Below are 13,153 nucleotides of genomic sequence, written 5' to 3'. Positions count from 1 at the left end.
GCCCACCATGGGCAGGATGCCCGGGCGCCACTGGGCCGCCTGGAGCAGAGACCGCTGCCATGCCGGCGAGCACGGTCGGCCCTGTGCTCTCTGGTCCCCCTCCTGCCTGTCAGCAGCCCCGTGGACCATGCTCAACTCACCTCTGGTCTCCTCCTGGGCCCAGGCTCTACCTTGGACTTGGTGATCTGCGGTTTTTCATACGTGAGCTCAGTCTGACCAGGATTCAGTTCAGTGGCTGTTGGAGTTGTTCATTATGTAAGTGGGCTGGCTATTCAAAGCATTTTCTTTGGCCAACTCCCTGTGTTCCACAGTCATTACTTTGGCTTATAATTAGGGCAGCTCCCAGCCTCCTGTAATCGGAGTTCTCTGAAACTCTTGGTTTACAGTCCCAAGTCCTCCCATTCACTTACAGCAGTAGTTCAAACAAATGTCAGCGTTCCAAACTCTCCGTGAGTTTTATGTTATTAAAATCTGAAATCCAGTAATCTCTGTTAACTCACAGTTTTGCTAATAGGTAGTATCCAAGCCCTGCAACCACACAGCACACCAGGAACCTAATGTAACACTACCATACAAAAGACTCCATATTTACTTTTAAAAGTTTTACTTGTGGGGCGCCTGGGTGGCTCAGTCGGTAAAGTGTCTGCCTTCTGTTTAGGTCATGATCCTAAAGTCCTAGGATCGAGCCCCGCACTGGGCTCCCTGCTCAGCAGGGCGTCTGCTTCTCCCTCTCCCTCTGCCCTCCCTCCCCCGCCCAACGGCTCGTGTTGTCTTGCTCATTGTATCTCAAATAAATAAGTAAAATCTTAAAAAAAAAAAAACCATCCAGTTTTACTTTTTGTGACTAGTATTGGGCAATCTTATTTTGCCCCTTCTAAACTTTCACGTAGGGCTCAGATTTCTTTTCCAGACTCTTAAGAAAGTTTCAGAACTGGAAATTTCAGAGTTACCTACATCAGACAATTGCCATGAATTTTGTTGGCTCGTTTTACTTAGTATTTACACCTGTACTTATACTGTGCTATACCTAGAAGAAACCTGCTGTCTTTTACCATAGTAGAACAACATCAGGATGCAGGACAGAAATGTGAGCCCCTGGGGTACCTGGGGGCTCAGGAGATTAAGCATCCAACTCTTGGTTTCAGCTCAGGTCGTGATCTCAGGGTTGTGAGACTGAGCCCCACGTCGGCCTTCACACTCAGCACAAGGCCTGCTTGGGATTCTCTCTCTGTCCCTCTTCCCCCAGCCCCAAGCATGCTCATTCTCTCCCTAAATAAATAAATAAAATAATAAATACATAAAATGTCAGCCCCTAAGAACAGCAGCTGTCTCTTTTGTCCCCTGCCCTGTCCCTAGTACCTGGAACAGTGTTGACATTTTGCCTGCTGTTTTGGCAGTATGTATATGTAAGCCAAACAAAATCAGCATCTCAGTATTTTGTTACAGTTCCATTGCTAGCGAACTGATTGCTTTTCATAGATTCGTACTTAAGTATTAACCATTTTCAGACTGTGACCCTGTCGCCAAGAAAGTAGGATGACTGTATTTCCTTCCATACTTGATTATCTCTGTGGATTTCTTAATTGAGGCTATCACACACAATAGATTACTCTCCAGTGTAGAGCTTTTTTGAGACCATAACCACCACCACAATCCAGATGTGGAACAGTTCTGGCCCTGCCGAATTCCCTGTGTCCCCTATAGTCCGCTTCTCCCTCCATCCCCCGCCCCTCCCAGCCACTGGCAATTTCCAATTGACTTTCAGTCTGTCTGGTTGTCCTTTTCCATAATATCTTGTGAGTAGCATAACTGTGATTATATAATAAGTAGCCTTTAGAATCTGGCCTTACCACATAGCATAATGCCTTTGAGACTCTCAGATTGTTGCGTGTATCACTGGTTTGTTCCTTTCTATTGCTGAGTTGTCTTCTCCGGTATGAATATACCACTGTGTGTTTGGCCGTGCACCCGTTGAAGGACATTTGGGTGATTTGGAATAAAGCTACTAGAAACATTTGCATACAGATTTTTTGTGTGGACATAATCTTTCATTTCACTTGAGTACAATCTAGGAATGGGATTGTTAAGGACCATTATGGGTTTTAATGACAGATTGGAGATGACACAGTCTCTTCAAAATTCTCCTTTCTGGAAGTTTCAGTAAACACCACATACCATTGGCCATTACTGACTATGTGGAAAAATATCTGGTGATGATTTGTTCTCTTTTTCAAACAAGACGGAAAACAATTGTGATACAGAATTGTGGAGATGGATGGGGGTACCTAACAAGTTGAAATCCCTCTAATGTACGATTTCCAACCAAAATGGATCTTTTGAGTGCTACTAAGAAAGACTAGTGTTTCAGCAGTTGTCTTAGCAATTAGTTGTCTAACTTGTGGTTGCCTACCCAGATCACTGATCTTTCTTGTGATTTTGTTGTGCATTTGATTTCTCTGTGGGTAAATGAAGGGGCAGCCCACTCTTGGTGTACAAGATCTCCAGACCAACTATGAGAGGATCCCAGGTGGTTCTGAGTACTGCCCCGGTGTTAGGAAGGAGGGACTTGTTTGGGTATGTAGGGAACTCTTGGGAACACTGATAGCTCTCATGCTGCTGGGACCATCAGAAAGGAGAGACATTGAAGAGAGAACGGCTGAGGCATTAAGTAAGAGGCTTTTGCTTCTCTGGCAGTTGTGTTCAAGTCCAAAGCAAGAGATAATCCCCGGAAATGGGACTTTTCTAGCACACAGTCTTTAGATCTTTTCCCAAGGCGAGCAATATGGCCTTGGGTTATCAGAATTTAAAGCACGTAGATCTTTGTACTTTTAGGTCCAGAGGCCGCCCATTCTGGAATTGATCTTACTTTATAATTGTTTTATTATGTATTATGTTAATAGTTAATCAGTTCACATGGCTTAAGTTCATGAGTTTTAAGATGGACACATCTACCCCTCACCATCCATCATGGTCCTCTCCATGGGGTAACCAAAAGCTATCAGTTTCTTGTGATTCCTGCCAAAGATATTTTATGCATGTATGAGTATTAAATATGTACAAATGGCAACATTTTTTTTCCACAGTGATGTAATATGCAGCCTTAAGAAAAAAAAAACAAAATCGCGGGAGCACCTGGGTGGCTCAGTGGGTTAAGCCTCTGCCTTTGGCTCAGGTCATGATCCCAGGGTCCTGGGATCGAGCCCCACATCTCGCTCTCCCCTCAGCAGGGAGCCTGCTTCTCCACTCTCTCTGCCTGCCTCTCTGCCCACTTGTGATCTCTCTCTCTGTCAAATAAATAAATAAAATTAAAAAAAAGAACATGTACGTACTAATTTATATACTAATTTATGTAAGTGATACCACGCCCGATCACTTTTTTTTTTTTTAACTCCTGATCACTTTTAAGAAACAAACTTAATTTGGAGTTATATTTGTAGTAGTATTTATTTATTCAGAGTTGTGAGTCACTTGGGTATGATAAAAGTTATCCCAAATGGTTTTTTCTAACATTTTGTTTGTTTGTGTAAAAATATTGAAGTCCTTGACACATTGTGAAGTTCCCATGTACAAAGGTTTGTAGTATGGCTCCCACTTAATTTTTATTTTTATTTTTTTTCCAGTTCTCTGGCCAGTTTTCCAGTATCATTTAGTGACTCTTCCATCTTTTCCTCTGGATTTAAAATGCTACTTTTATCATCTGTTAAATTCTCCTACTATCTGGGTCTATTTCGAGACTCCTCCATTTCGTTCTGTTGACCTCTCAGGCTGTACATGCCCTGCACCACAGGTTGTAAATTACTGTGGTGATGTCATATCTCACAGAGCTAGTCTCCTTCCTCTTCTCTTCAACATTCATTGACTATTCTATGAGAATTTTCAAATCCACTTATCTGGTCTATAGCACCCCACCATAGAGCCCCCAAAAGAATTATTTTCTTTAGGATTCTGTTATCTTTATAGACTTAACTGGTGAAGGAAGGTAGACACGCTGAGGGTGTTAAAACTTTGTATTCAGGGTCGCCTGGGTGGCTCAGTTGGTTAATTCAGCTCAGGTCATGATCTTAGGGTCCTGGGATGGAGCCCTTCCTTGGGTTCCCTGCTCAGTGGGGAGCCTGCCTCTCCCCCCACACCATGCTTTCTCTTGCTCTCTCTCTCTCACTCTCAAATAAATAAATAAAATCTAAAAAAAACCCAAAAGAACCAAAAAACCAAAACTTTGTATTAAAAAACATGGTATGGCTTTCCATTTGTTTTGTGCCCCTCAGCTGTGTTTTAAAATTTTTGTTTTATCAGTATTTTGGTCATTTCCTGTTAATTTATGATATTTTAACTTTCAGTTGCTTTTGAAAATTAAGACTTTTCTTCCATACTGTTTTGTCATTGTTGTTTTGCACATGATGCCTTATTAATTTCTGTGCATTAATTTTGTACCAGCTGTCTTCCTGCAGTCCCCTTCGTGTTGATAGTCTTCAGTGAACTCTCATGGGTTCTTTCAGGCATACAGTCGTATTATCTGCAGAGAATGACCATTTTACTTTCTCCGTTTCAATTTTCTTACTATTTCTGTAGTTTCATTACATTAACTAGTACTTACAGTCCATTAATAGTGGTGACAGTGTTCATCCTTATTCTTGATTTAAATGTAGTGTATCGGGCGCCTGGGTGGCTCAGTGGGTTAAGCCGCTGCCTTCGGCTCAGGTCATGATCTCGGCGTCCTGGGATTGAGTCCCGCATCGGGCTCTCTGCTCAGCGGGGGGCCTGCTTCCCTCTCTCTCTCTGCCTGCCTCTCTGCCTACTTGTGATCTCTTTCTGTCAAGTAAATAAAAAAAAAAATTTTTTTTTAATCTTTAAATAAATAAATAAATAAATAAATAAATGTAGTGTATCTCATTTCCCATCAAGTTTGATGCTGGCTTTTGGGAAAGCTTGATCTGTTTTGTCGCGTTGAGGAAGTATCCTTACGTTACTAAGAATTTTACGAAGAATGGATATTACCTTTTAGAGGCTGACTTTTCAGCATCTCTAGAGACGACTATGATTTTTCTCTGGAGAGCTATTAATGTAGTGAGTTGTATTAATAGTTTTTCTTAATAACTGAGCTATCCATTCCTTTCCGGACTAAATCCCATGGGATTATGGTGTGCTGTTCCTTTAAGTTGTTCCTAGGTTGTATGTGTTAATATTTTATATAGGACCTTTGCATTGATATTTATAAGTGAGAAAAGTCTAGCTTTCTGTGGAAATGGGTATGTGTATAGATTTTGTCTTTACAAAGACATTTGTCTTTATTTATAATAATTTGTCATTATTATATTTGCTTTATTTATTTATTTTTTTTTTTATTTGACAGAGAGAGATCACAAGTAGAGAGGCAGGCAGAGAGAGAGAGAGAGAGAGGGAAGCAGGCTCCCTGCTGAGCAGAGAGCCCGATGCGGGACTCGATCCCAGGACCCGGAGATCATGACCTGAGCCGAAGGCAGCGGCTTAACCCACTGAGCCACCCAGGCGCCCCTGCTTTATTTTTTAACTTTTAATTTTTAATTTTTAAAATTTACTTTTTTTTTAAAGATTTTATTTATTCATTTGACAGACAGAGATCACAAGTAGGCAGAGAGGCAGGCAGAGAGAGAGGAAGGGAAGCAGGCTCCTCGCTAAGCAGAGAGCCCAATGTGGGGCTCGATCCCAGGACCCTGGGATCATGACCTGAGCCAAAGGCAGGGGCTTTAACCCACTGAGCCACCCAGGCGCCCCTAATTTTAATTTTTTAAAAAAGATTTAATTATTATTATTTATTTGAGTTGGAGAATGAGAGAGGAGGAGCAGGGGAGCAGAAGGAGAGGGAGAAGCAGCCTCCCACTGAGCAGGGAGCCCAGCACGGGGCTCAATCCCAGGGTCCGGGATCATGACCTGAGCTGAAGGCAGACACTTAACCAACTGAGCCACCCAGGTGCCTATATTTGCTTTATTTTTTTTTAAAAGAAGTTCCTTCCTTGTCTGTTTTGGAGTAGTTTAATATTGGAATTTTCTGTTCTTTTTTTTTTTTTTTTTTTTTTTTTTTTTTTTTTTTATTTTTTTTTTTTTTTTTTTTTTTAAATATTTTATTTATTTAACAGAGAGAAATCACAACTAGGCAGAGAGGCAGGCAGAGAGAGAGGAGGAAGCAGGCTCCCCGCGGAGCAGAGAGCCCGACGCGGGGCTCGATCCCAGGACCCTGAGGTCACGACCCGAGCCGAAGGCAGTGGCCCAATCCACTGAGCCACCCAGGCGCCCCGGAATTTTCTGTTCTTTATACATTTGGGGATGATCTCTGAAACTGGGTGTGGTGCAGGACTTACTTTCACATTTCTCTCTTTTTTCTGCAGTGACCGATTTGCTTAAGTTTCATGATTCCTTTATGGTTCATTTAGGTTAATTATATTTTCTTAGGATAACTCACTCCTTCAACTTTTCACATTGACTCACATGCAGCCGAACAATGCATTCTCTTATTCTTTTAATTTCCTCTAGATTGCTGATATTTCCCTCTTATTTCTTATTTTGGAAATTTATGTGTGCTTTCCTCTTTTCTTTATTCTTGATTAGTTGAATAATTTGCTTTGCTATTTTTTTTTCCCTAAAAAAAAAAAAAAAGAACTGTTGAACTTATTTACGGGCCAGCCTGGTCAATTTTTGTGCATGAACCGTGGACACAAAAAAGAGTGTAGCCCCCCGGGGTGGGGGGTTCCACCTGCGCTGTTCCACCTGCGCCGATTAGTCATACCTTATTGACAAGTCACAGAAGTCCTTTATATCTTTGCTTCTTCTTGTCCTTTTATCTGTCCTGAGCTAAGGGGGTAAATTAACATCTCGTGCACCGGATGTGTTTTCCTCAGTTTCTCCTGGTGTCCCCTGCGGTTTCTGCATTCGGATATCAGTGCCACGTTCTCGATCGCAGGGAATCCCGTGCCGCGGGTCCTCACCGCGAGCCGAGCTGCTGGGAATGGCACAGTGCCCTTCTTTGTCTCGTTCGGTCCTTCCTGCTCTGAACTCAGCCTTGTCCGATGTGAAGATTACAGCTTGGGATTGATTTCTTCGCTCTCGCTTCCTGGTCCTCTGCTTAGCCTTTCTTCTTCTTGTAGATGCCTCTCTGTCGTACAACAGACAACTGGGTTTTGCTTTGAGGTAGACTCTGAATGTCTGTTTCTAATAGATGCTCATTTAGCGCATCTGTTAATATGACATGTGTTTGGCAGTAGTTCTGTCGCCGCTGCTCTGGTGTCACTTGAGGGGATGGTTTTTTTAAGTAGCTTTTAAATGTCTTCCTCTCTCCAGCCTTCTTTGCTTGGCTTTATGTTGTTTATATGATTTTCTAATACTTTGGAGTTTTATTGGTTGTAATTGTTACCCTTACAACTTTTTATTATGCCCTACATCTGCTCTGTTTTAGATGTTATTATTAATCCCCTCCTGAGAGCAATGATGAAATTACTGTATTTCCTCTTCTTTCCTTCCTCCTTTCTTCTCTTCTCCCAACTGGGTCTTAGTTACTTACAAATACCACCTTTATTGGTTTTACCTTTGCGACGTTTATTTGAACTCTGTGATCTGATTTGTTAACTTTAGATCAGGACTGTCTAGTACAGCTCTCCGCGGTGATGTGCAGGTCCTGTCTGTCTGCCGTCTGTGGTGACAGCCACTGGCCAGAAAGTGGCTTTTAAGCACTTGAATATGTGGCAGGTACAGAGGGGCTGAACTTAAATTTTATTTAATATAAATTTGAGTTTAGATAACCACATATGGCTAGTGGCCGCCGTATTGGGGAGCATGGCTTGTCTTTTTTCTTTTTAAGTTTATTTATTTAAGTAATCTGTACACCCAGCATGGGGCTCGAACGCATGACCCCGAAATCAAGAATCACATGCTCCTGCAACTGAGCCAGCCAGGCGCCCTGAAGAGCATGGTTTTCATGGAGTATTTGTCAGCCCTAGCTGTGAGAGTGTGGGGGGAGGGGAAGCACAGACATTATGCTACCTCCCACGTTCTTGCTCCCTTCCTCTCCCAGCTAGCGTTTTTACTTAAGTCATCTCTACACTGTTGGACCTTGTATTTCGCATCCTTTTCTCCTACCATCATCATCACGTATCTCCTTGTCTTATTAGAGTTAAATGGATTCAGTCTTTACAAGTGGTTTTGTTTCTTTTTTTTTTTTTTTTTAACAGTTTTTCTAGCCATCCCATGGGTGCTTATAGTTCACTATATAGTAAATTCCTCAAGGAGGATTTTCACACAGCACTGCTTGGGGTTTATTTCTGCACATTTAAAACTCCTTTAGAGTGGAGTGACTATTTAGGTGGGTATAAAATTCTATGATCACACTGTGTTCATTGAGCATTATAATGGGCATGGCTGTACCTTCATTTGAATTGCGTCTTGCTATGGAAATGTCTGGTTTTTCTCCCCTCTGGTGAGTGACTTTATTTTTTGGCCTGGCTCCTAAAGGATTCTTTCTTTTTCGAGGTAGAATAATTTTACTAAAATCTGTCCTTTTCTTGACTATTCCTGATTCATTTACCCTTTTGGTATTTAAGATTTTACTTATTAGAAAGAGAGAGAGCAAGCATGAGTTGGGGGTAGGAGCAGAGGGAGAGAGAGAAGCAGACTCCCCACTGAGCAGGGAATCTCGACTCTGAGTATAGCACAGGCAAGGAGGCGTCAGTATGTGGAAAATTACAGAGAGGAGACATTGGGCTCAAAGTCTAAGAGCGGATTCTGGCTAAACCAACCCAACAGGATTCTTGCTGAAGGCAGGCCAGGGTGACAACCTCAAATGGGGCACTGGGGGAGGATGAGAAACCCAAGCAAGGGTGATCAGATATGGGGGCCAGCTAAAGTGACTAGCAGAATTCTTGCTACAGTTGGTTCATGCAGAGATGAACGTGGAAGTCCAGAAGTCCAGGCCTGGTTGAAAAAGAGCTCTAGGAAGTCTCTAGGAAGAGAATTTTTGTCATACGCCATGTGGGTACCTGCAGGCCGAGCATCCAGGTAGAGGGAAGAAAATGTGCAAATGCCCTGAGGCTGGAATTTGCAAGCACCTAAAAAACTAGCAGGGGTGCCAGGGAGGAAGGGAGGAGTGAAATGAAGTGACCGAGGGGGAAGGTTAAGAGATGAGGCCAGACCGGTCAGAGGAAGGGCGGACCCCCCTTTGTAGGCCATCGAAATGACTTTGGCCTTTACCCTGAGTGAGATGGGGAGCTGCCATAAAAGTCCCTGGAAGTAGAAGAGCGACATGATCTGTCTTGTGTGGATTCATCATCTGCTGCTTGGATTTTCTCTCATCCCTCCCTCACTCATGTTTACATTTACCTCAATTATGTCTCCTCTTGTAGGCCTTGAATATATCCCTCGACCAGGCGGGCTGAGGTTTGATGTGTGAGTTTCTTCATCCTTTACTGTTCTTCCGCTGGGGAAGGTTTCGCAGTGGGATGGCCTGCCTGCCTCCCACGTAGACCTCTCGACAGCTCCAGCCAAGCTGGCGACCAGGGCCGCTGCTCCCGGCTGTGCCGTCACCCTCCAGAAGCAGAGTTCCACGGCCGCAGGGCCTTGTTTCGGCTTCTGCCGCAGGCCCCTGCGGGGTCTTCGCTCCTCGGCAGCCCTTCCGCCTTGGCATGGTCCTCCCCTGTCTCCTGGCTTCACCAAAAATGGAGTCTGGGGGTTTTAGTTCTTATTCTTTGGGGCAACTTCCAGGAAGTTGGAGCGGGGATGCTGACTTGACGCCACCATCTTCAAACCCAGAGTCCAAATTACGAGTTTGGTATTTCATTCCAGGGAACACAAAAGAAAAAGTTTGTGTTGTTTGGTAGTGGCCTTTTTCCCTTCGAGAAGAATGAGGTGTCTGAATGGACTTGGGTTGGTTTCGGCCCAGAAATCCGGCGTGGCTGAGATGGGTGTGATCACTCCCTTCTCGGAGCTTGTTCCGGCCTGAGCTTTTGTGTGCGGCTCAAGACAACTGTTCTAGGCCTTTCTCCAGACCTGGCTTCTCCGGGCCAGAGTCGAGCTGGGGTGCAGCATGTCACCTCACAGAGGGGCAGGTGTCTGGCCTGCAGTGGCCGTGGACATCTGTGTTGGGCCTCTGTGACAGATGGCACGGCCATGAGTCCCCGTCAGCGGAGCTGTGCCATCCAAAGCAGGGTCTGTCCCTCGAGTCTTCTCCATGCGTGCAAGTGTGGGGCCTGCATCACTCAAGCCTGCATTTCTTGGCCTTTCTCAGGCCCAGGGCCCCCTTGATGCTGTGACGACAGCCAGGCCTCTTCTAAAAATTAGCACCTGTGCATGTGATTTTGTGCATCGTTTCTGGGGTTTGCTCCCGTCCCTGAGTCTATGAGCGACCCCCGCTAATGACATTGGGTGACAGATCAGCACCATCCTCCTCCCTGTTGCGAGTTCTGGACATAAGTCGGGGGGAGGGGCACCTTCTCGGCGAGGTCTTGAATTTTCCCGTAGTTTCAGTTATTCAAGCTCATTCTGTGCTCCTTTGACAGAATTAATCAAGTATTGTCTGGGGTGCCTACAACTAATAAGGTGTTATATGTCAGTTATCTTTCCATGAAAAACAGATAAAAGAATTGGTTCCTGTCGCTATGAGCCTTACCTCTTTGTTGAACTATGTTCTGTTTCTTAAAAATAAATAAGTAAATAAATAAAAAAGAAGAAATTCTGTACCTTGGCTCCTTGGGCTACACTTGGACCAATTCCATATCCTTCTCTTGTTGGTGGGGATTGAACAGACCTGCCAAACTTACCAACAAATACTTTATTAATGTTGTATTTCTGCTATATTCTTTTTTAAAAATATTTTATTTATTTGACAGAGTAAGAGAGAGAGAGTGCACAAGCAGGGGGAGTGGCCGGCAAAGTGAGAGGGAGAAGCAGGGGGAGCCCGATGCGGGGCTCGATCCCAGGACCCCAGGATCCTGACCTGAGCCTAAGGCAGATGCTTAACCGACTGAGCCACCCAGGCCCCTCTACTTAGTCTTTCTTAATTGAATCAGAGAATGACAAAAGAGTCCCCTGAGTCATAAAATACTTACTCTGCTTCCTTCTTCTGCCGTGGGGAGCTGGGAGGAAAGGTTGTGTTGATGTTGTGACTATAATATGCCGGTCAGCGGTCAGCCCGGATCCCCATGAGATTAACTGAAAATGGGATTAGATAGGAGCGGAGTGTCCCGAGTGCTGCTGCGTGGCACAAGTGATAATGTTCGGGGCAAGTGTTTTGGCTCATTTTATTTCATGGGACACACTGGTCAAGTGAATTTTTAAAAATATACTAGTGAGTTCAAATTTTTAAAAATTAGACTTCTATTTAATTTGGGTTGTACAAGCAGTAATAGAATTAATTTTAATTAAGTTTAAAAGTCAAATTATTCCAGAGGAATTTGCACTTAAATTTGCTTATGCACTTTTTATGGGGAGGTAGGAAACAAAGACAAGACACTTTGCACATTTAAGGGACAAAGACTATTCCCTTCTCCCAGATTTCTCATACTGTGAGAACGTGGTAAAAGTTTTTTCACTGGATGACTAGAGGAAATAAAAAGATTTAAACACCAAGAGGACAGATGGTTTTTAATGCTTTGATCTGCAGGCCCCTTTTAATTTTGCTGTTTCTCTGGTTTCCGTTTGGTTGTCAGTAATTTTCTGCCATCATATTACCATCTGACATCAGTCGTGCTACATTTCTGAAGGTCATTTCACGAACATGTTGTTTGAATTTACTATGGATTCTCTTTCCGCTCCAGAGGACACTGTCGTCTTCCTGAACTTCCTTCTCCACCCAAAACCCCCATAGCAAATTGGTGACAGGAAGAGACTGCCATCCAGGAGAGAGGATAATGTCCATATTCTGTTATTCTGTAATTATCTTCAGATAGATGAATAGATGATCTGTTGTGAAATCTTTCCTAAATGACTTATGATCCGGGGAAATCTGGGCTTGAGTGTCTGCAGAGTGACCCGGGCTGTGGAGGGAAGGGGAAGACTTAGCAAAAGTGGTGCGGTGTCCTCATGTGTTCTGTGGACAAGCTCTAGACCCCTCCTCAGTGAGGCTTCCTTGGCAGAGAGAGGACCGGGCCAGTAGTTGGGTTACATTATGCATTTGAAAACACGTAGTCATGGGACTCCTGGGTGGCTCAGGTCATGTTCCCAGAGTCCTGGGATGGAGCCCTGCATCGGGCTCCCTGCTCTGTGGAAAGCCTGCTTCTCCCTCTCCCACTCCCCCTGCTTGTATTCCTTCTCTCGCTGTCTCTCTGTCAAATAAACAAATAAGGTCTTTAAAATAAAAAATAAATTAACAAAAGAAAATCCTTAGTCATTTTAGCATAACTGAAAGAGCCCAAAGGAAAGGATTTTCCTGTATTCTTTCTGAAGAGGACATTGTGCATTGTTGTGTGCAGTGGGGCTATGAATCTGCCATTGGCCTCTGACCCTGCTCCTTGCCGTTTGTGGAATCAGACATTTGTGGGGCAGGCGGTGATGGCCTGAGATCCGCCGCCCTCCCCCTAGTGCTCCCCTACGGTCTGGCCCGCCCTGCATCCTCAGTTCCTTCCTGAGGCTGTGCCTGTTCCATCCCAGCGTCCAGGTCTCTGGTCTGAACTATGTGCTCAGTGATTATCTGCCCCTTTGAACAAATTGCTCGTGAAGGCGACCTACTTCTGCTCATAAACAAGGTGAATGCAAAAACGTCTTAATTTGACGGTTGGCTGTCTCTGCTCTCCTAGGAAGTGCTCTCGGGCGTGGTGGTCATATCTGGGAAGGATTCGATCCAGCACCAGGGAGTGTCCTTGACGGTGGAAGGGAGCGTGAACCTCCAGCTCAGTGCCAAGAGCGTGGGAGTGTTCGAGGCTTTCTATAATTCCGTTAAGGTAAGAGCACTAACGTTGCACATTTTTAGTTCTCCAGATGCGTGTGGTGGCGGTTTTTACTTGTTTTCTGGCTTTATTTTTACTTGTGGATATTTGGCAAGGCCTAGCGGCGGTCCTGCTTATAATACTTGCTGATCAAACTGCAGGAATATTCAGATGTTTTGCCTCTGAATATATTCTATTGCAAGTCTGCCTGTTTTCATTCCTCTAAGATAGGATTAGGAGAACTGTAAGTGCACTAAACTCAGCCTTTAAAG

At 44.1% G+C, this 13,153-nt stretch overlaps 1 protein-coding gene across 2 annotated transcripts in view; it reads left to right on the top strand.

Moving 5' to 3' along the window:
* VPS26C (VPS26 endosomal protein sorting factor C) overlaps positions 1–13,153 on the top strand; it is a 42,804-nt gene that overhangs the window by 12,847 nt on the left and 16,804 nt on the right. For both annotated transcript variants that reach the window (XM_046003031.1, XM_046003030.1), the window contains exon 2: positions 12,753–12,896. In XM_046003031.1, the coding sequence (XP_045858987.1) occupies positions 12,753–12,896 (144 nt within the window). The remainder of the gene's footprint in view (positions 1–12,752; positions 12,897–13,153) is intronic.

The sequence above is a fragment of the Meles meles genome, chromosome 4 (genome assembly GCF_922984935.1).
Source record: "Meles meles chromosome 4, mMelMel3.1 paternal haplotype, whole genome shotgun sequence".
Lineage (NCBI taxonomy): Eukaryota > Metazoa > Chordata > Mammalia > Carnivora > Mustelidae > Meles > Meles meles.
This window is presented reverse-complemented; position numbering and strand designations above follow the sequence as displayed.